The 21632-nt window shown below is 52.1% G+C and overlaps 2 protein-coding genes across 3 annotated transcripts; one reads left to right on the top strand and one right to left on the bottom strand.

The window, feature by feature from the left end:
- Positions 1 to 2200: 2200 nt before the first annotated feature.
- NFKBIL1 (NFKB inhibitor like 1) lies at positions 2201 to 15190 on the bottom strand. Of its 2 annotated transcripts, none has more exons than XM_058665738.1 (4): positions 14843 to 15190; positions 13435 to 13711; positions 3738 to 3959; positions 2201 to 3584 (listed from the first exon to the last, which is right to left on the bottom strand). In XM_058665738.1, exons 1-4 carry the CDS (start codon positions 15188 to 15190, stop codon positions 3007 to 3009), a joined length of 1425 nt encoding a protein of 474 aa, XP_058521721.1. In that variant the 3' UTR covers positions 2201 to 3006. The 2 variants fall into 2 exon arrangements, with proteins under 2 accessions (XP_058521721.1, XP_004598776.2); XM_004598719.2 differs by lacking the exon at positions 14843 to 15190 and adding an exon at positions 14118 to 14231.
- On the top strand, positions 15164 to 16847 carry ATP6V1G2 (ATPase H+ transporting V1 subunit G2). Its single transcript, XM_004598721.3, has 3 exons — positions 15164 to 15289; positions 15479 to 15579; positions 16104 to 16847. Exons 1-3 carry the CDS (start codon positions 15208 to 15210, stop codon positions 16275 to 16277), a joined length of 357 nt encoding a protein of 118 aa, XP_004598778.1. The 5' UTR covers positions 15164 to 15207; the 3' UTR covers positions 16278 to 16847.
- Positions 16848 to 21632: the final 4785 nt, after the last annotated feature.

Consider the following 21632-nt stretch of genomic DNA (forward strand, 5'->3'; position numbering starts at 1 on the left):
AACAAAAGACAGGTTAGCAAGAGGAAAGTGTAACAAATTTATTTAAGCAAAGCTTTACGTGATATAGGAATCTTCAGAAATGAAGAGCCAGGCCCCAGAGAAAATTGTCCATTTTGATGTTTAGATCTGATGGAGAATGGACAGCATGTGGAAATGTGATTGGACAAAAAAGGTGTGAATGAATGAATGAGAACAGATGGAGGGCGGAAACGTGTGGCCTGTCTGTCCAGATTCTTCTTGGCCTCTCTTTGCAGCAACTCAGGCAGGACTGGTCTGGAATGAAGCTCTTCTAACCAACTGCCAGATAGGCAAGTCAGACACTTCATGGGCAATTTCTACACCAAAAGGTGGGGAAGGTTAGAATGTTTCTAGAATCTGTGGCTGGCTTTGGGAAAAAGGTTTAGTTTCTATGTCCTGATTTAGAAAAAGGAGTTACATCTATGATTTGCTTCAGGGGGAGTACGGAGGACAAAATAGAGTGAAAGCAACTGAGAGACAGAGAGAGAGCGCGCGTTCCTGAGGCCTCTTGGTCTCCTCTAGTTTAAAGTTCTCAGCAAGCCAACGTTGGGAAAAGGGATTGCCAACACATGCTAGGGTTTCCATGACAGGTTTTCTTCCCTTCCTGCCTGCACGTCCTCAAGCATGTTCCTGGTCTCCTGAATTGTTTGCCAGTGCCACTGCCTACAGCATGAAGCGCCTGTCTGTAACCTTGACATTATCTTTCCTTCTGCACAGCAGGCTTTCACACCTGGGCTCCCTGGAGGTGGTGTCCACCTCCCTCCTCTACGCACGCATGGTGCCTTACCATCAGACTATGCAAGTAAGGTGGGGAGACACACTTGAAGCAGGCTTTGCAGTTCTCTTTGGCCCCATCATGCTGCTCAGCCTACCTGCTCTGTTAGCATCCCACCCTAACTGGACTCAAACCTACCTCCCCGCTGATCCAATCATCATTCCTGCCTCTTCAGTGTCACCAACTGGGTTTCTCAAACTGAACCCCAATGTTTCCTCCACTGAGATTTGGCTCTAGAGAGCAGACAGACCCACACCTGTAACTCCCCAGTGCTTCACAGGAGGCACCAAGTCACCCCTTGGGGATTCCTGGGCCCCCTTCCTGTCCCCTTTACTGTGGTGGACAGGATGCCTGCTGCCTGGCATCAGGGGTCAGAGGAAGCCAGGGCCTCTAGGGCGCAGTATTTTTATCAGCCTAGGAAGCAAGAGACACAGAAGCGGAAACCGTGTGGTCAGAGAAAGTGAACAGCCCTCTTCTCGGGGGAACCCCCATCAGGGCTGGGGGCCAGACACCAAGGAGGGACACTAAAGAGAGGGAGGTCGAGGGGCCCAGGAGCAAGGGCTTGTTTTGCTTTGGTTTCAGGTAACCACTGTGGGAAGAGGAACGAGGTGCTTCAATCTCCAGAGATCTGGCCCGAGGAGCAGACCTGATGTTAAGCTTTTCTGTTTACCTCTCACTCCTCTGGCTTAGGGATCCTAACGCCAGCTCCCCCCTCCGCCCCCAGCTTCAAGCCCAGGATTTTTGCATGCCACTTCCGAAATCTCCAGTCTGTGAGAGGAACTGGACGCCTGGCTTGCTCACAGCGTTAAGTCTCTTCTCTGATTCACAGTAGCTTCCTCTCACAGGATCTTTCTCACCAGCCCTCTTTTCTGCCCCTGAACATCTGCCTGGTCCCTTGGAGGCCATGGCTTCCTCACTGTTCTGGGCTCTGTCTCCAGTCTCAGGCCGGGTCCCTGTCCCCAGGTTTCCAGAGGCTTCCTCGCCCCGTCCTACCACCTTCGGCTACTACTACTGGTGGGATTCTCTGGTGTAGATCACAGCTCAAAGCTGAAGACTAAGTTTCTGATGCTAGGATTCTCTGATGCAGATGTGCACAGATTGCGCACACACCACCTAGCAGGGCCTGCCCTTTCTCTTCCAGGGTGGCCTGGTGGATGGCAGTGGGTGTGATTTACAACTTCCTATCCTGGTTTTCTTGGAGCTGTAGTGGAAGCCCATCAAGAACAGTGGGAGGGATGAAGTCCACTTTCTGCTCCATGTGAGCTCCAGGTCTCTCCCTCCACCTCTGGTGCTTGGAAAAGGAGATGTTGATGTGGAAGGCCAAGCCTGGGGTGCCCAGAGTCAAGGCCTGAGTTTGAAGTGGGGGTTAGAACCTGTGCAGGAGACAAAGACTGTGGCCCCTGAAGGCGGATCCAGCTGGGGTCTAGCAGTCTGACTAGCCTTGGGTGTGAGACTCTGGTTGCTTAAGAACAGATAATCCAGGTTACATAACTAGGCCTTCCCACCTCCTTCCTCTGCTCCTATTTTTAGCAACCGAAATTCCACACCCCCACACCAGCGATCTTCCTCCATCCTTCGTCTCTATCCCTTGTCCTCCCCTAACATCCTGCTGGTCCACCAGCCCCATCTGCCCCCAACTCATCTCATTCAGTGACTCAGCAAAGGGAAAGCCCTGTGTGGGGCAGATGGGGTGTTCATGGGGGAGGAGGATGTGGTTCTGCCCCACGGAGTTGGGGAGGGGAGGGAACTGGCTTTGTTCCTTTTTTGCCTCTGTTCACATCTGCAGCATGGATGGGACCCCAGGGTAGGGAGGGAGGTTGGAGGGCAGAGAGCCTTCCTAGGTCTGACCCCTAGAGTGGGCAAGTAGGGGCTTCTCTCCAGCTGAGGGCAGCCTTAGCCTGCGCATGCGTGTTACAGGTATGTGAGGATGGCGGATCTCAGCGGGTGGGTAGGAAAGGAGCTGTTAAGGGTGATGAAACCACAGTAATGGAAAAGGCAGTGGAGACACTGGGAGTGAGATGTGGAACCAGGTCTTATTAGGCAACGACAAGTCAAGGGGCTGTGGTGGAGCCTGCACCCACATCTCGCTCCGACAGGTTTCGCTTCCACCCCATATCCTTTCCACGGAGCATCTGCCTCCTTCCTCGCGCACCGGATCCTTCCTTCTGCCCGCCCCCAAGATTGCGCCCCAGTGTCTCGCCCTTTCCTTCGGCTCATTTGAGGGCTTCTGCGTGGCGATTCAGGGCCTGAGAAAGAGCAGTCACAGCTCCCATCACGCGGCCCAGTTCCAAGGTCTCAATCTGGTTCCGGAATCGCTGTAGGAAGCGGTCAGGATGCCAACGTACCTGTTGGACCCTTAGGTATCTCCTCAGGGCCCCCTGCTCCTCCAGCGGGGGTCCCCTGGCCACCAGGGCTGCAGCCATTGCCTCAGGGTCCCCGCCACCAGGACAGGGCCAGGGCACATCACTGAAGCGCCACAGGCTGCCCCTCCCTGCCCTTCGGGGGGACTCTGCCCCGGGCCTAGGCCTGGCCTTCTCTGGCCCTTGTTCCCCTGGAGTCTCCTGGGCTCTTCGAGCTCGGCTCTCACGCAGTTCTTCCTCCTTGGCCCGAGCCCGTTCTCGGAAGAGTCGCTGCTCCTCCTCCTGCTGTCGCCAGCTGTGACTGCAGCCCTCAGCCCTCCGAGGGGGTCGATGGGGTCCTGCAGCCTCCCGCTTCTGGGCGTGCTCCCGGGCCAGGCGATCTGACCAGGCGGAGAAGGACTCGGGTTCCTGGGTCTCACGGGAAGCATCATCTGTTTGGGAGGGGAGGTTGGAGAGGGGCTGTGAGAAGGGCTGGGTCCTGGAGGTAGGCAAGTATGGAACAAGGGCAGAGGAGCCCAGTGTGATGCATTCACAAGGTGGGCACGTGACATGTGGTCAGTGGGGCTTGGCAGCGGCCTCCTCACCTTCAAACCTCCCGATGACCTCCTGCCACTCGTCCTCCAGCTCGCCCTGCAGCTTCTGTCTCCATTCTCGCTCCCTGGAAGCCTCATCTTCCTCCTCCTCTTCGGTGGAATCCCAAGGGGGTCCCCAGCCCAGGATTTGCCCAGGGGTCTCCCCGTCCTTATTCTTGATCCCCATGGCAGAGGGACAGCGGCTCAGCAGTGGCAGGAAGAAGTCTGTGTAGGCTGTGGGTGGGAGAGCAGTGAGAAGTCAGCCCGGACTCACAGGCTTCCGTGGGGGCGCCATCTTGAATCCCGCCTGTTACTTCCTTGGTCGTGAGAGAATGGAAAGGGTAACCCACGTAGGGTAGCCCACATGGACCCCTCCTGGGAACCAGGAAATAACCACTCCTGGCAAATACGTCCTGATGTCTTACCACATGCGTCGTGAGTGTGGCATTTTAAAATATTCCGCCCTATGCATCACAAACTGCTTTAGTGTCCTGGAAGTTCTATCATGCCAAATGACATTTTCCTGTTCTACCTCAAGTCACCTAGGGCAACACCAAAACTCACTGGCTGTTCTGTTTCGGTTTGAAAACATGGTCACTGCACAGCCTTTTGTGTTTCTAACTCACATGTACACATCAGGCTGGTGAGATACCTGTACGCTCCACTTTGTACCTACACAAACGCAGATAGAAATTTGTGCGCTCTACACCTTTCCAACAAACGGAGTAAAATATGCTCTCAGGGGAACTCCTCTCCGCCAGCCTTACCAGGGGATAGTGGCAGGTCAGCTGGCCAGGAGTGGGAGACACAAAAACGTGGCCAGCACCTGCTAGCCAAGCTCTTCCCCAAGGCCTGCTGAGCAGGGGCAGGGGAAGGGGCTGGGACAGAGGGTCTCCCCCTGGGGCTGACATTCCTGAGCTCTGACTTTCCTGCCCTGGCTGTGTACTTCACAGCCAACGCAGGCCCACCTGCTGTGGCCACCAGCCACCGCTGTCCCTTGGGGCCCAGAGGAAGGTGAGGGAGGCAGCCTCCCTTCCTGTGGACCTACTTTCTCTCCCCCAGGGAGGAGGATGTGGGCCTGCAGTTTTTGTCTGTATTTGGTGGTATGGAAGGATGACCCAGGGGGGAGAGCTGACTTATCCCAGCCAGAAAGGCAGGAAGATAGGGGCTGGCAATGCTATCCCTCCCGCCTGAATTGCATCAGCATCTGGGGAAGGGCCCTTGCTTCTTAGTTGGGCTGGAACCTGTCACACAGGTCCACAGCAGCAAATACCTAGTCCTGTTTGAAAAGTGCTTACTCCCCACAGGGCTGGGGCAGCTGTGAGGGTGCACGGATGCTCAGCATGTGTGGGAGGCTTTCAAGAGAGCAAGGCCTGCAACCTAGAACATGATGGGTAAGATAAGGCCCAGAGTAAACACACTACGGCCTCTATAAATGATGTGGTGTGGGGAGCAGCTGGCTATACAGGATCTAATCACAGCCATCTTAAAACAACAACAATAACAACAAGTCCAGATCTTCTGCTGCAAGAAACACAAACTAGAAAGAAGTAAGTACAAACCATAGTCTCTGAGTGGCAGGACTAGTGACTTTGCCTCCAGTTTTATCTCATTGATATTTTCATTCTAAGATAATTATTTGTTTTTTCTTTATGAAGAAAAAATAGTAAATTTGTTAACCAATAGCTTGCTGTGGTCTCTTCCAGGGCTGTCTAGGTTTACATAGACACACACATGACACATGTATTCAGAGACATGTGACCATACTGCATGTATTATTCAGAAGCTTTTTAAAAAAGTAATTTACTGGGCCCAGCGGTGTGGCCTAGCGGCTAAAGTCCTCGCCTTGAACGCCCGGGATCCCATATGGGCGCCGGTTCTAATCCTGGCAGCTCCACTTCCCATTCAGCTCCCTGCTTGTGGTCTGGGAAAGCAGTTGAGGATGGCCTAAAGCTTTGGGACCCTGCACCCGCGCGTGGGAGACCCGGAAGAGGTTCCAGGTTCCTGGCTTCGGATTGGCGCAGCACCGGCCGTTGCGCTCACTTGGGGAGTGAATCGTCGGATGGAAGATCTTCCTCTCTGTCTCTCCTCCTCTCTGTATATCTGACTTTGGACCAGCCAGTACACAGCTGGGAGCAGGAACTGAATCGAGGGCCCCCACATGGGTGACCAGGACTCCAGCACATGCGCCGTCACTGCTGCCACCGGAGGTGTGCAGTGGTGGAAAGGAAGGGTCGAGCTGGAGCTGCGATACAAACTCAGGCACCATGAAGTGGGACGCGGGTAGCTTAACTGGCATCAGAACTGCTGGCCCAAACACCTCAGTTATGTTTTTCCACAGGAATAAACACAAGCCTCACTTTTCTTTCTTTCTTTCTTTAATGGCTGCACAGTTAAGTGTTCCATTGTGAGTGCAAAACAAACAGAACTCCTTACCACCAATTGGCAGACTGTTTCCAAAAGTGCTCAGCTTCATGCACAGATCTTTGAGGACTTGCACAGGGTTTGTGTAGTTTGTTTTCAGAAGCGGAACGTATGAGTCAAAGAAAAATATGTGCTTCTGCTAAACTGCTTTCAATAAGATTATGTCAAGAAAATGTAAGCATGCCTGTGGCTTCCTTTACTAAAACTAAATATAATCAACCCTTTGATTTTGCCAATCTGATAGTGTAAAAATAATTTTACTAATGGAGTTTTCTTTTTTTCATATATGCTTTTTGCATGTCTCTTGTGAATGACTCATTTATATTCTTTTCCTATGGAAATTTTCATATTTATTATATAGGAGAGTTCTTCAAATTGTGTCTTTTATATAAGTAAATATTTTATGCCTGGTATGTCTCCCCACCCACCCTTTTATCTTTTAAAGTTGTGACGGGCGCAGACATTTGGCTCAATGGTCAAGGCATTGTTGGGGATGCCCACGTTCCACACTCGAACACCTGGGGTTATGTCCCAGCTCTGCTGCTGATTTCAACTTTCAGCTACTGTCCATCTTGGGAGGCAGCTCAGGTACCTGGGTCACTGCCATCCACGTGGGAGATCTGAACTGAATTTCAACCTCCTGGCTTCCGCCTGGCCCAGTGGCAATGTTTGCAGATATCTGCTGAGTGACAAAGTGGATGGAACAGCTTTCTCTATCTCTTTACCTTTCAAATACAATGAAAAAAATTTTAATTAAAATTTTTAGGTAGCCAGGTATCTTTTTTTAAAGCTACATTTATTTTTATTGGAAAGTCAGATTTTATAGAGAGAAGGAGAGACAAAGATCTTCCATCTGCTGGTTCATTCCCTAAGCGGCTGCAATGGCCAGAGCTGAGCTGATCCAAAGCCAGCAGGTCATTCTGGGTCTCCCAGGCGGATTCAGGGTCCCAAGGCTTTGGGCCATCCTCTTCTGCTTTCCCGGGCTACAAGCAGGGGGCGGGATGAGAAGTGGAGCTGAGATTAGAATTGGCGCCCATGTGGGATCCCAGTGCCCACATGAGATCGTGGTGTGTGCAAGGCAAGGATTTATCCAGTTGACCACTACGCTAGGCCCTTAAAACTTCTTAAAGATCTACTTTGGGCCTGGCACTGGGGTCTAACCGCTAAAGTCCTCGCCTTGAACGCCTGGGATCCCATATGGGCGCCGGTTCTAATTCCAGCAGCTCCACTTCCCATCCAGCTCCCTGCTTGTGGCCTGGGAAAGCAGTCGAGGATGGCCTGAAGGCTTGGGACCCTGCACCTGCATGGAAGACCTGGAGGAAGTTCCTGGCTCCTGACTTCAGATCAGCTCAGCACCGGCCATTATAGCCCCTTGGGGAGTGAATCATAGGATGGAAGATCTTCCTCTCTGGCTCTCCTCCTCTCTATATATCTGACTTTGTAATAAAAGTAAATAAACCTTAAAAAGAAAGATCTACTTTATTGACAGCTACAGGCAGTGAAACAGAACTATCCCACCTGTTAGTTCGCTCTCAAATGCCCACAAGAGTCAGGGTTGGGCCAGGGTGAAGCTGTTGGCTGGAAGCTTAACCTGGGTCTCCCACGTGAGTGACAGGAATCCAGCTGCTGGAGCATCACTTGTTGCCTCCCAGAATCTGCAGTAGCAAGAAGCTAGAATCAGGAGTGAGGTGGGAACTCAAATCCAAACACTCCGATTGAAGATATCTCAACTGAAGCCTTGGGATCCTGCACCCATGTGGGAGACCCATGGCTCCTGGCTTTGGATCAGCTCAGCTCTGGCCATTGCAGCCACTTGGGGCGTGAACCAGTGGATAGATCTTTCACTCTATATCTTCTTCTCTCTGTACATTTTTCCAATAAAAATAATAAATATTTTTTTTAATTAAAGGAATTCAGGGGCAGGCAGCAGTTAAGTTAGCACTTGGGATGCCTGTATCGCACTGGAGTACTCAATTTGTCCTAGCTATTCTGCTTCCAAACAGCTTCCTGTTATCATGCACTCAGGGAAGTAGTAGGTGATGGTTCAAATATCCATTTAATTGAGAAAGCGAGACAGAGACAAATATTCTTCCATCAGCTGGTCTACTTCCCAAATGCTGGCAGTGGCCAAGGCTGAGACCAGAGCTGGTGTGGCCTCTCGGGGCCAAGTACCTGAGTCATTATTGCTGCCTCCCCGGGTCTGTATCAGATGAAGGCTGGTGAAGAGGTGGGTATCAAATCCAGGCATTTCAGCTTGGGGCTTGAGCACCTTAACTGCCGTCCTTACGGCTAGGCCCAATGCTCACCCCAAATTTTACTTTGAAAGAATGAAACCGTAAGCGATAACACGGAAGTTTTCTCTGATACCATCTTTCAAGTGTTATCTTCCCGTAGAGCCAACTCTGCTCATGAATTTGATGTGTAGCTTCCTGTCACATTCAGATGTTCAATCTGATAGAATTTACTTTTGAGTCAGGTAGGACCTTTTTTTTCCCTAGGTGAGCCAAATGTTTTGATACATTGTTTTACACATTTTAAATTTATCTATTTGAGAAGTGGAGACTGAGATGCAGGATAACAGCTCCCATCTGTCTGGTTCCCCAGTGGCAGCAATAGCCAGGGCTGGGGCAGGAAGTTGGTTCAGATGAGGCAGGAATCTAGTTGCTTCAACCATCACTGCTGCCTCCCAGGGTCTACTTTAGCAGTAGTTTAGAGGGGCAAGGGAGCAGGGTGGGGACAGGGGCAAAGCTGGGAATCAAAGCTCAATCCTGATGTAGGTATCCTAACTGCTAAGCTAAACACTCCTCCTACCCCAACCCCTGTATTGTTCACTAACTAGTTCTTCCCCTCTCTAGTGTTTGAGATACCATCTTTACTATCAGTTTAATAACACAGATCAACTTTCCCCAGTGTTCATTAATGACATTATGTACTTCCTGAAGTTAGAAGCGGTGTTTCCTCTATCCGGCCATTCAACCCTGGTCGCTCCAGCATTGGTACATTCTCTGCATTATCGACTAGGAAAAGGGCAGTCAGGCAGCCTGGATGAGCTGATTTTTAATGAAACTTAGTCATGAAACTGTAATCACTGGATTGAAGAATAGGAGACAAGCCCATGGAACTGTCATGGGTGTCGATGTCATCATGAATATACATCTGAAAGCTGTAAAAATGACCCTGAAGCACTGAGAACCTGTACAGCTGGAAACGCTGAGTATCCGAGGAAATAACATCCGATATTTTATTCTACCAGATGGTTAACCTCTGAACACACTGCTAGTGGATGTTGAACTCAAGGCAAAGTCTAAGATAAGTGAAGCTGCTGCAGGAAGAGGCCGAGGCAGAGTAAGAGGACGTGGCTGTGGCAGAGGAATCCGGGGTCCTAGGTGACAGTGTTTCTCAAAATTACTGTTTCAGAATGATGAGTGATTCCACTTATTTTTGGTACAGTTTTCTTTGAAAAAGTTAACAGAAAAATTAAAAGATGGGCTTATTTTGGAGTAAAAAAATTTTTAAATCGATGCAGTTTTTTGCATAAAAGCATTTTTTATGAACTTTTTGAAGACCTCCCATATGTTATGCTTAAAAAAATTTTTTAAATATATACCTGAAAGTCAAAGACAGATCTCCCATCTGCTGGTGCATGTCCCCCAAAGCCCACAACAGCCAGGTTGGAACCAGCAGTCCTGAACACAGTCCAGGTGTCTGTCCCGTGTGGGTGGCAGGGAGCCAAGGACTTGGGCCATCACCTGCTGCCTCCCAGGGTGCACGGCAGCAGGAAGTGGGAATGGACAGCTGAGCCAGGCCCTTGAACCAGCAATGGGACCTGGGTATCCCAAAAAGCATCTTCATTGCCCACACCCTGTCATATTTTCAACTGGAAAAAATAGACATCAAAAAGTTTTGTGGAGGAAAACTTCACTTTGTCTTCGTGATGGAAGCACTGCTCTTCCTAAGCTGCAATAAGATATGATTTTTACTTTAAAGGGACAGGCACACTAACTGGCAAAAAAAGAACATGGCTTTTAAACATGCCAAAAGCTTGTGTGTGGTTGCTGGGCCTTGGAGGAGGACAGGGTCACCGTAGGTGAGGTGGTCAGAGAGGGCTCCGGGGAGCAGGTGGGGCAGGGAGGTAACTTAGCAAAGCGGAAATGAGATGACAGGCAAGAAAGCAGCAGGCTTGTGGAAGGCGTGTCTGGGTCACGGGAGAAGACTGCGTAGCGGGAGTTGCACGTCTGTGGGTGTGAAGTGGGAGGCGAGGCTGGAAAGCAGAGTGGAACACAAGCTGGAGGGCTCAGCCCTTGTAAAATGGGGTCAGCGCCCACTTCCAGTGTGCAGAGTGCAGTGCGTAATGGGTGTAAACGCCTGGTACTGGCCCAGAGCTGAAATACAACCAAGGCCACATTTAACCACCACACCAGCTCAGCTCTGGCTTTCGTTCTTATGGCAAATTGTGAGAAAGCGACCCTGTTCCTCTGTGTATTAACTCTTGCTCTGGATAGAGATTGTCCCCTAAGGTGTATTTACATGGGGATATCTGAGAGCTGAGACCACTTTCCTGTGACAAGGTGGGCCCTGCAAAGAACTCCCCCAAAACCCAAAGGTGGGACTGCTTCCTGCCATCTTATTGGCTGTGATAACCTAGCCCAGCCACTCCAGCAGGTACTGGTACCTGTCTCAGACCCAACATGGAACTAGGGGTGGGGTGGGGCGGGAAACCTCCCAGCAGGAGATCCTGGGTCATGTAATCTGTTCAAAGAAGTTATCTTCATTTTACCAAGGTGGGTTGGTCTCTAAAGCAGCAGAAACTGAAAGCGCTGGCCCTTTTAACCCAGGACCTAGAAGGCCATCTGGTGGCAGGGCTGACAGAGGACCAGCGGACAAAAAGCCTGAGAGGACACCAGACTTTTGAGAGTGGTTACTTTTCATTTAAGGGGATGTACAGTAGCTGTGAAATGGAGACTAACATCCAGATGTGAGGATACAATGTAGTATGCATTTCTACTTCCAGACAAAGATGGACTTACAATGCAACTGTTTACTATATCCTGACAGTAGGATGCTGGACTCTCTGCCATTGTCTGTGCCCGCAATGATGGACATGTGACTGTGTATGAAGAACTATATTTTAGTAACGATATAGAGGAACTAGGTGGGTGGTGAGGGACCTAGGGAGGGGATAAGGGAAATGCCAGGAGCCTATGGAACTGTATCATAAAATGATAATAATAATAATAAAATGTCAAAAAAAAAAAAAAAAAAAAAGGAGAGTGATGTCTGCTTTGGAAAATGACTTCTATCAGCTGTGAGACTTCAGACAAGTTCCGGAACCTGCTGGGGCCAATTTGCCTTTTCTGTTGGCAGACTAGTAACAGCAATTTCACCTGCTTCTTAGAATTTCGACACCGAAGGGGTCAGCACTGTGGCAGTTAAGTTACTGCCTGTTACACCAGCATCTCATATGAGTCCTAGCTACTCTGCTTCTAATCCAGCTACTCCCTGCTAATGCTTCTAGGAAAGCAGCAGCAGATGGTCCCAGTTCTGGGGGCCCTGCCACCCACATGAGAGGCCTGGATGCAGTTCTGGGCTCCTGGCTTTGGCCTGGTTCAACCCTAGCCATTTTGGCCATCTGGGGAATGAAGCAGCACAGAGAAGATCTCTCCTCATCACCCCCTCTTTGTCACTCTGCAACATGAACCATCGTCAGAGACTACAAGCATTTCTCCTGTGCCGCGGCTCCAATTACAGTTATCCCCAGGAACCCACAGAGGACTGTATCCAGGACGCACCCTGGCCTGGACCCAAAAGTCTGCAGAGGCTACAGTCTCATATATAAACTGATGTGGTATTCATACTTAACCTATGCATGTGTCATCTTCAGGTTATGTAGAATATGTGATACAAGGAGTGGAGTCGGACGTACTGGTTCAGATGCCATTTGGGATACCTCCACCCCATCCTGGAGTGCCTGGGTTCAAGTCCCGGCTCTGCTTCTGATTCCAGCTTCCTGCTATTGCACATCCTGGGAGGCAGCAGGTGCTGGTTTGAGGACCTAAGTCCTTGTTATGGGTGCTGGTTTGAGTACCTAGTTCCTTGCTATCCACGTGGGAGAACTACATGGAGCTCTGGCCCCTGGCTTCAGCCGGTGCCAGCCCCGCCTGTGGCAGGCATCCCAGGAGTGAAGCAGCAATGGAAGCTCTCTTCCTGTCCCTGTGGCTGTGTCTCTTTTCCTTTCATACAAATAAAACCTAAACAAGAATTTAAAAAAAACTAATCACATAAACCTGAAGTGAACAGTTGTTACATTGTACTGTTCGGAGAAAAGAAGTCTATCAGAAGTCAGTTGTTTTTCTGTAGACTTCTTGATTCTTTTGGATTCATGAATACAAACACAGAGTCCACAGGTTTGCAAGGCAGACTGCCGTGTCATTCACCATCACACACACATGGTTCTCGGGCCATGCAGGTCACAGCATGGGCATGTTGAACCTGTGTGAACCAAGCAGCTCAGTCACGCGCACACAGGCCAACGCAGCCGTCCAGAGCGTGGATGCTCCAGCTAGCTGCCGGGCAACGGCCCTGTGCAGTGACTGGCTGTGCAGCTTTGCCCAGCTTCCTAATCTGGAAGGTGGGGGATAATGTCCGGGTCTACCTTACAGGCTTGTGGGGGTATTAAAAGAAAAAAAAGTACTTTGTGAGAAGTTCTACAGATAATATACGTGGGGGTTGTGGCACAGCAGGTTAAACCATTCCTTGAGATGTCCTTATCCTGTGGTTTGAGTCCTGGCTATTCTACTCCTGAACCAGCTCCCTTGCTAATGCGCCTGGAAAGCAGGGGGTGATAGCTTCAGCATTCAGCCTGTCACCCAGGTGGGAGGCCAGACGGAATTCCTGTCTCCTGGCCTCACCTGGCCCAGCTGCAGCCGTTTGGGGAGTGACCCTTTGGAGAACCGGTGGATGGAAGACAGCTCTGTCTTTCTGCCATTCAAATAAATAAACATCGCCTAAACTTCCAGAGCCCACCTTCTCCACTATGGAAAAGTAAGTCAAAACACAGAGTAGCTACTAACAATCTAGGAAATTGTGCAATTTAAAGACCTGTTGCTTTTTGGTACCAGCGGGCTCTCAGAACATGGCAGCTCAGAACTGGAAAAGCATAAGCCACAGTCGTATACCAGCTTGGTCAACTATGCCAGGAAGCCTCTTATTTCTCAACTCCTGGTTGGCTTTTGCATCAGATCCGGTCAGCTGCTCACCACCTTGCTTCCCCGTGAGGTGGACTCACCATCGGGGCCCTGGCGGGCAGCAGCGTGCAGGGCCGTGTCCCCATGACGGTCCTGGTGGGCAGGGTCAGCCCCGAGCCGCAGCAGCAGGCACAGGGCCGGGGCGTCGTGGCGGGCACAGGCCCGGTGCAGTGGCGGGGGCTGCCCAGCGTCCACGTCAAGGCCCGGGTGGCGCTGGAGGAGGGCCTGGGCCCGGACCAGCCGGCCTGCAGACAGGTAGCGGCGGAAGCGACGCTCTCGGCGCTGGCGGCGCGAGGTGGAGGCCATGGAAGTCTTGGGCTGAGGAAGGAAAGATAGCAGTGAGCACCCCAGCCTGGCCGGCCCTCTCCCCCGGTACTGATGCTATTCTCTTGTTCTTCCCTTGGATGACCCCTCCTTTGGATGTCCCCCTTTCTCCTCACATCTTCAGAAAACAACAAACCCAAGGCCTAGCCTAACCCTCATCCCTCGTTAGGTGATGGTCTGAAAACAATTGAGTGGGACTGGAGTTGCAGATTTTTTTTTTCACATAAATTTTGAGAAATAGGATGATTTGTAGCTTCCAGGTTCCTCAGGCCCAGGGAAAGTTACATATAGCACTTAAAAAAGAAATAGGACCTGATGGGGTGGCAATTTTTAGCAGAAATTTGGATTTTTTACAAAGTCACCATTTTAAATAATGAGCTAGACAGTGAATATCGTGTACCCGGCTGACAGATGCAGAGGCTTCGCCCCCTGGGACCTGCGGGGAGGGGTCACTCATCAGGCCTGCGCCCGCCCCAGCACCCCCAGCTGCAGACCCCAGGCCCGGGTTTCAGACGCTCCGAGCAGGGAGGCGGGAAGGGCGGAGACACGCCGGGCTGGGGGAAATGGAGTCGGCGGAGACGTAGGCGAAGGGCGGAAATGAGCTGCCGAGCGCACTCCCGGATGTCTTTCCGCCCTGACCCGGTGGTTGCTCAGCCCGGCCTCCGGGGGAAACTAGGGAACTTAAGTAAACGGTCCGTTTGAAACTGAAAGATTTGAATGAGAGGCGAAGGGCGAAGCGGGGCGAAGGCCGGGAGGCGGGCGGAGGGAGGAGGGCTTTCTGGAAGTGGATCTCCGCGTCTCTCTCACCCAGGAGGAGCGAGACTACGGCTCAATGGCAGAGGGGGAAATGAGATGCTAAAGAGAGAACGAGGGATGAAACTCAGTGAAAATGGGAAAGAACACAAAACCACGGGGAGGCCCAGAGCAGGGACAACTTGGAGCAAGCACGCGAGGAGACAGCCCTGGGCAGGGCCGAGGGAACAGGTGCAGACGTGCGGATTTGGGAACAGGGAACAGTCCAGATTTGGACTACGTGGGGGACAAGCTGGAGATGGGAACACGAGAGAGGGAGAAGAGACGCCCAGCATATTCTTCCCAATGCACACGGGCCGTTGGCATTCCTACCTTCTTATCCCATCCACAACCCCGTGCAGTGTCCTCCAACGCGCCTCCTCCCACCCCAGCGCCGCCCGGGTCTCCGCCCCAGTCCCCATAGCTGGACGCAGCAGCGGCCGGGCCTGCACCGGCTACCTGCGCCTGGTCTCTGCTGCCCCCCGGCGGCCTCTCTGGGGTACTGCCCGGCGGCGAGGCGGGGGCGGCAGTAGCGTGATCAGGCTGGGGGAGACACCGGGTGCGGGAGGCTGAGCGAGAAGGGGGAGCGCTAAGACCCAGGGCGTAGTGGAGGACTGCAGCAGCGAGCTGGAGGTGGCGGTGGGAGCCGTCGGATACCTTGGTTAGCGGACGAAGCAGCATCAGCCCCAAGGACAGAGATGGCCAGTCAGTCCCAGGGTATCCAGCAGCTGCTGCAGGCTGAGAAGCGGGCCGCTGAGAAGGTGGCAGATGCCAGGAAGCGTGAGTCCGCGCTCCCTTCCCCGGGAGTCTAGGGGGAAGGCGGGGCAGGGGAGTTCGTGGGAAAACCCAAGCCTGGGGGGCAGTGGGCTGGAGGCGAGGCAGGAGGGGAGTGACCCTGGGTTGGTGGGTCCTTCACTGTCACATTTTGGGGGATTCACCCCCACCCCCTGTGCCCTGCGGGCCTTTCAGGAAAGGCCCGGCGGCTGAAGCAGGCCAAGGAGGAGGCGCAGATGGAGGTGGAGCAGTACCGCCGGGAGCGTGAGCAGGAGTTCCAGAGCAAGCAGCAGGCTGTGAGTTGTGGGGGCCTGGGGAGGAAGAGGGACCCCTGCGCCCCAGGCGGCCGATCTAGGGGTGCATGGGGTAAGGGGTGTGCAGCTGACTCCCCAGGAACATAAAGTGTCAGAGGGTGCAGGGGACCCTGGCTCTGCCATGCAGAGGGTCTGGGAGTCTGGAGGGACATGTCCTGTGGGGTAACTCATTGCTATCCATGGGGAGCAGGAGAGCGTTTGGGGTCTCTGGGTTGTGAGGTAGGGAGAGGACGTCCTGTCTGTCTCAGGATAGAGTTGCTTGCTGGGGCTTAGGCCAGAGGGGTGGTGTTGGTCTCTGGTGCCTGCGTGGATTTGCCAGGTGGGGTATCCTTGGGGCCTGGATGGTTCCACCAGCTGGGTAGTGGTAGTTTCTGAGAAGTCCTCTCTTGTTGGCAAGCTCCCAGACTGGACCTTTGCTTCTATGTGCCTGGATTCTTCTTTGTTTCTGCTTTCCCTTTCTTTCTTCTCCCTCTTTCCCCACCTCCCCCTTTCCTCACCCTCCCCAGGCCATGGGCTCCCAGGGGAACCTGTCGGCTGAGGTGGAGCAGGCTACGAGGCGCCAGGTGCAGGGCATGCAAAGCTCGCAGCAGAGAAACCGTGAGCGTGTCCTGGCCCAGCTTCTTGGCATGGTCTGTGACGTCAGGCCCCAGGTCCACCCCAACTACCGGATCGCTGCATAGAACCCGGCATATGGCCCGACTCCTGCCTAGTTTCCTCCCTGAAAGAGGTCTCCCAAGACAGCATCCCCCCACTCCCCCTCAATCCTTCTCTGCTTTTCATTTCCTGAATATTGAGGGAGGCAGGATCCACTATTGTCCTGTGAAACATGTATATCCTGCCCCAACCTGTACTCCTTGCTGCTCTATAACCTTCCCCAGGACATTGTCAGCTTCCCAGGCACACGAATGCAAATTGGAACATGGAGAAGCAGGGATGTGCAAAGTGCTGACTCCACAGTGGGCGGATTTGGGTCCCTCTCCCAGCCCTGCCACCTGCTGGCCATACAGCTGAGGTTCCTAGGGGACTGGATTCATAGTGACATCTGCCTGCCATAGGCTGCACTGTATGGTGTCCTATAAAGTGCCTGTAAGAGGCAGGAGCCCAGTGATGGTGTTCTCCCCCACCACACGTCTGCCAAAACCTGAAATCAGCTGTCTCCTCCCGTCTGTTGGCGGCTCTCTAATCCCACTCCCTCTGTGACCCTGATAATTCTCTAATTCCCAGAAGATGTTAGGACCCAAGGAAAGGCAGGAGGGACATGGCTCCCCATGGAGTCTGCACTCCTTAGCCTCTTGGCAGCTCGTGTGTGCTCTGTATTGGCTGTCTCCACTTTCCTGTCCCCCCAGCCTCAGCAGCTTCCTGCCGTGTGTGCAGCCATGATGCACCCCTTGAAATGCATGACCTGCCTTTCCGCACCCTCATCTTACTTTCCCCTTGTAACAATGAAACGAGTCAATAAAAATGAGTCAACTGGTGAGACAGAACAGCCTCTGGTAGCTTCCTTTCTCATTCCCCTTCATCCCCTTGTGCTAGCTCACAGGTCCTCAGATGCTCCAAGACGCTGTCCTTTGATGTCTGGAGAAACAACAGCAAATAGCGCTGTGGGGTTTCTCTAAAATGGGAAACGTGCGGCTGCTGGTTTGGGAAGCTGAAGGCTGTAACATGGTCACTCCAAGAGAGAAGCTGGCAGGAAGGCACAAGCGCTCTTTCAACTGTTTGAGAGACAGAGATAGGTATCTTCTCTGTGTGCTGGCTCACTCCCCCAAATGGCTGCAACAGCTGGGCAGGGGTGGACTGGGCGACTGGGCTGAGGAGCCAAGAGCTCCAGATGGGTCTCCCACATGGCAGCAGGGACCCAACACTGGCTGCTCCCCAGGAATGCTGGCAGGGAGCTGGACTGAGAGTGAGTAGCTGGCAGTACAATGCAGGTGTTCCTTAATTGGCTGTGCCTTAACACCCTCAGGGAACAAGCCCTCTTTGCTCCCTTAACCTTTTGTTTTGCATCGCAGCATGTGCTGTCATTTGCACACAGTAGGCAGTTGATAACAACTGTTGAATAAGTTACACTGTATCAGGGCTGGTATTGTGGCACAGTGGTTTAAGCTGCTGCCTGCAACGCCATCACTCCAGATGCTTCGCTTTTTTCCCCCTGTTCTGTGCTTTTGAAAAAAGATGTATTTATTTGAAAGAGTGATTCACCCAGGGGAAGGAGAAAGAGATCTTCCATGTCCTGTTTTAATCCTCAAATGACTTGGGTGGGAGCCTGTAACTTCATGTGGCCTTGCACACGGGCAGCGGGGCCCAAGCAGTCCATTACCCTCCAGGATACAGCCAGGACTCATTGCCAATATAGGATACCAGCACCGCAGGCAGTAGCTTAATGTGCTGTGCCACATGCTGGCCCCAGACTGCTTTTCTTTTATTGAAATTTTATTTTTGATGTCGTTTACATAGTTGATGGGGATGCAGGCCCATGAAGACTACTGATTACAGTGGGGAGGGTCAAGGCATGGGGGGGGAAGTGAGTGGGACAAATGCTTCCAATTTTCCTTTTCTTCCTTTTCCTGCTGCATGGGTGGGGAGGGGGAGGGGGAGGAGGGAAGGGAGGAGGCTGCTCCAAGCTGCCAAACTACATTGGTACCAAGAGATGGGTGGGGGATGTCTACTTGATGTCATCTTGGGAACCTTGATGTGCAGAGGAATGTTCCAAGAATATTACTGGAGTGACTTTGACAATTCTGAGATGCCATTGGTCTGTTGCTCCAAGGCTGAGAAAACCCTTCCAAGGCCCATTGGCTGACAGAGTCCAACCCTACTGCATCCACTCACCCAGACACTTGCTGCCCGAGCTTAGCCAGTAGATTTGTCCAACCTGTTCTGCTCTCCATCTTTGACACAGCATTCGATGTATGCAGGCCTAAATGAGCTGGCCGTCTTGTCCCCCATATGCACCTAGACCTGGGCATGCCATCCACTGTACAGGCATTAGCAGTCGAGGAGGCCCAGTCCCAATAAATGCATTCCAAGGTTGGACTACAAATCCTATGATTCTCCCTGTGGCTAGAGTTTTGAGTTGAGATGAGCCCCAATAAATCTCACAGGGGGTGACCCCAGACCTGCATTTCACATGTGCCAACCAGTACACGGTCAGGTTCAGTCCATCACACACATCAGTCTACACACATACTGGTGACTGTAATTGGTCAGTTCCGTCCCCACATCCCATCCAAAGTGGTGAGTGCTATGGCCCAGCCCGACCCAGCCTGCCACAGACCTGGTCGTTGAGCACACCAATGGGAACAGCAACCTAGTTGGGGCCAGACACTTCATTTCTGACCCAGCTCCCTGCTAATGCGCCTGGGAAAGCATAGATGGCTGAAGTATTTGGACCCTTACCACCATGTGGGAGATCTAGATGGAGTTTCAGGCTCCAGGTTTCGGCCTGGTCTTTGTAGACATTTGGGGGAGTGATCCAGCAGATGGAAGGTCTCCGTCTCTCCCTTTCAAACAAATAAATACTAAAGAAATGTTTAAGAAGATATCAGTTAAATATTTAGGGATGGGAAAACTGTCTTTCAGTGACAACACTGATCAGTCCTGTCTCTTACCATAGCAGCTTGAATCCTTAGTGTATTTACCACTCTTTAAAAAAAAAAAAGGTACTTTCTTTGGAAGCCGAGACAGGCAGTGAGAGATTTTCATCTACTGTTTCACTTCCCAGATGCCTGCAACAGCCAGGGCTGACAGGCCAAAGTCGGGAACGCAACCTGTGTCCTGTGTGGGTGGCAGGGACCAGTCACTGGAGCCCTCATCAGCTGCCTTCCATGGCACACTCCAGCAGGAACTGGGCATTTAGACCAGAGCCAGCACCAGTCCAGGCACTGCCTACAGCCAGGGGTTCCCGCCAAAGGCCTGCCCTGTTTACCAGGTTCCTGAAGCAGTGAGACAGCACATGACCGAGGATCCAAGGTGTCCCGTGCCTGCCGTTTTTCTAGCAGTGTTTGGATATACTGCTTTACTTCTGTTTTGCCTTTCTACAAAAGTGCAAATGATGTTGTCTGCTCCTTAGGTGTGCTAACAAGGAGAGGCCCAAATCCTCGCCTCTGCCGGGTTTTATTAAGCAGCAGTGTTGTTCACCGGGAGATGACAAAGGCGACCTTGGTTTTTGTCTCACATGAGAAGAATCTTCCTGCGGACAATGTCAGTGCACAAAGATTTATTAAAGATATTAAATACGGATGCCTGGGCCCGGTGGCGTGGCCTAGCAGCTAAAGTCCTCGCCTTGAATGCCCTGGGATTCCATATGGGCGCCGGTTCTAATCCCGGCAGCTCCACTTCCCATCCAGCTCCCTGCTTGTAGCATGGGAAAGCAGTCGAGGACGGCCCAAAGCCTTGGGTTCCTGCACCCGTGTGGGAGACCTGGAGGAGGTGAGGAGGTTCCAGGTACCTGGCTTTGGATCGGCACAGCACCAGCCATTGCGGTCACTTGGGGAGTGAATCATGGGATGGAAAATCTTCCTCTCTGTCTCTCCTCCTCTCTATATATCCCCCTTTCCAATAAAAAATAAATAAATCTTTAAAAAAAATAAAATAAATATGGACACCTGCTGCTGCTGCAGGAGGGGAGTTTACAAGACTCAAGAGAATGGTGGAAATGGTGTCTTTTAAGCACAATTGGAAGAAAAAAAAACAAACACAACAGGACAGCCGGTAACAGTCACAGGTGGAACACGATCCTGTTTGGCTCACTCAGAAGCCCCATCTCCTTCCTCCTGACAAAAATTCAAAATGGGGCCAACACTTGGATTTGGACTTGGATTAAGTCCCTTAATGGCACTTTTTGATGCTTTTCCCTTTTTCTTTTTTTAAGACTTAATTATTTTTATTGGCAAGGCAGATTTACAAAGAGACTGAAACATCTTCAACCTGGCTCACTTTCCCAGTGGCCACACAGCCAGAGCTGGGCCAGTTCAAAGCGAGAAGCTTCTTCCAGTCTCCCACACAAGTGCAGGGGCCCAAGGACTTGGGTCATTCTCCACTGCTTTCTCAGTCCACAAACAGGGTACGATGGGAAGTGGAACATTGTGTACATGAACTAGTGCCTATATGGGATCCTGGCACTTGCAGGAGAGGGTTAGTCCACTGAGCCATCACACTCCCCTCTTCGTCACCATTTTTCATTTCTCATAAAACTGGAACTCTGGGAAGCAGAAATTCACATTACAATAGGGGTTCTTCCTAACAGCCTAGTTGGTATTCTTATAAAAACCAGACGCCAGGAGGAACTTTTCAAAAGGAGGCAAAAATATGAGAGAAACAAGATTTCCAAAGGAAAATGTCACCAAGGTCCGCGACCTTAACTATGCTTAGGGCAGCACCTGTTACTTCCCCCAACATCTCATAGAGAAGGGAAGGACGGCACCCGTTTCCTTCTGGAAAAAAGTCCAGCCGAAACAAAGGGGCCATTGGGGCGGGGCTGAGGACACTCGGCTTGAATTCTTGAATTCACATTTCCAGAACGCCATATAACCCGCAGGCTGTTACTACTTCTTTGTACCAGTTGAGGGCCGCCTCCCGCCCGGCGGATTCACACCACCTGACTTTCCTGGCTCGCCACCGGCTGCACGGGTCAGCATTGCTGCCGGCCAAAGCTGTGCATGGCCCTTTGTGAGGGGCTCGGCCCCCGGCACAGCTCTGCCTCCCCGCAGCCGGAGCCCCGATGCCCGCAGGTCACCTCGAGTCCAGGGCCCAGGAGGACCCGTGGGAACCGCAGCCCCCGCCCCGTCTTGCCACCTCGTTCCCGCAGAGGTGTGTCCGGGGCACCGCACGGCCAAGCCCTCCAGGAAAGGGTGATGATGGCCGCGAGGGAGGACTGGGCAGAACAGATAAGAGCGGGAAAGACACGTCTTTTGTTGCTGGCGGCAGCCGAGGAGTTAGAAAAGATTAAAAAAACAAAAACCAAAAAAACAAAAAACACCTGGCAGGCATTCTCCCGAGGCAAACCCAGAGCGCGCGAAACCCGAGAGCCGCGGCAG

The sequence above is a fragment of the Ochotona princeps genome, chromosome 1 (genome assembly GCF_030435755.1).
Source record: "Ochotona princeps isolate mOchPri1 chromosome 1, mOchPri1.hap1, whole genome shotgun sequence".
Lineage (NCBI taxonomy): Eukaryota > Metazoa > Chordata > Mammalia > Lagomorpha > Ochotonidae > Ochotona > Ochotona princeps.

Excerpts from the sequence above, each read along its gene's own strand:
- NFKBIL1 (XM_058665738.1), bottom strand. The coding sequence starts at position 15,190 with ATGCTGCTTCGTCCGCTAACCAAGGTATCCGACGGCTCCCACCGCCAC. Across the intron at positions 13,712-14,842 it reads GTTGTGGATGGGATAAGAAG|CCCAAGACTTCCATGGCCTC; the intron begins GTAGGAATGCCA and ends TTCCTTCCTCAG. Across the intron at positions 3,585-3,737 it reads GGTCATCGGGAGGTTTGAAG|ATGATGCTTCCCGTGAGACC; the intron begins GTGAGGAGGCCG and ends CCTCCCAAACAG.
- ATP6V1G2 (XM_004598721.3), top strand. The coding sequence starts at position 15,208 with ATGGCCAGTCAGTCCCAGGGTATCCAGCAGCTGCTGCAGGCTGAGAAG. Across the intron at positions 15,290-15,478 it reads GGTGGCAGATGCCAGGAAGC|GAAAGGCCCGGCGGCTGAAG; the intron begins GTGAGTCCGCGC and ends CGGGCCTTTCAG. Across the intron at positions 15,580-16,103 it reads TCCAGAGCAAGCAGCAGGCT|GCCATGGGCTCCCAGGGGAA; the intron begins GTGAGTTGTGGG and ends CACCCTCCCCAG.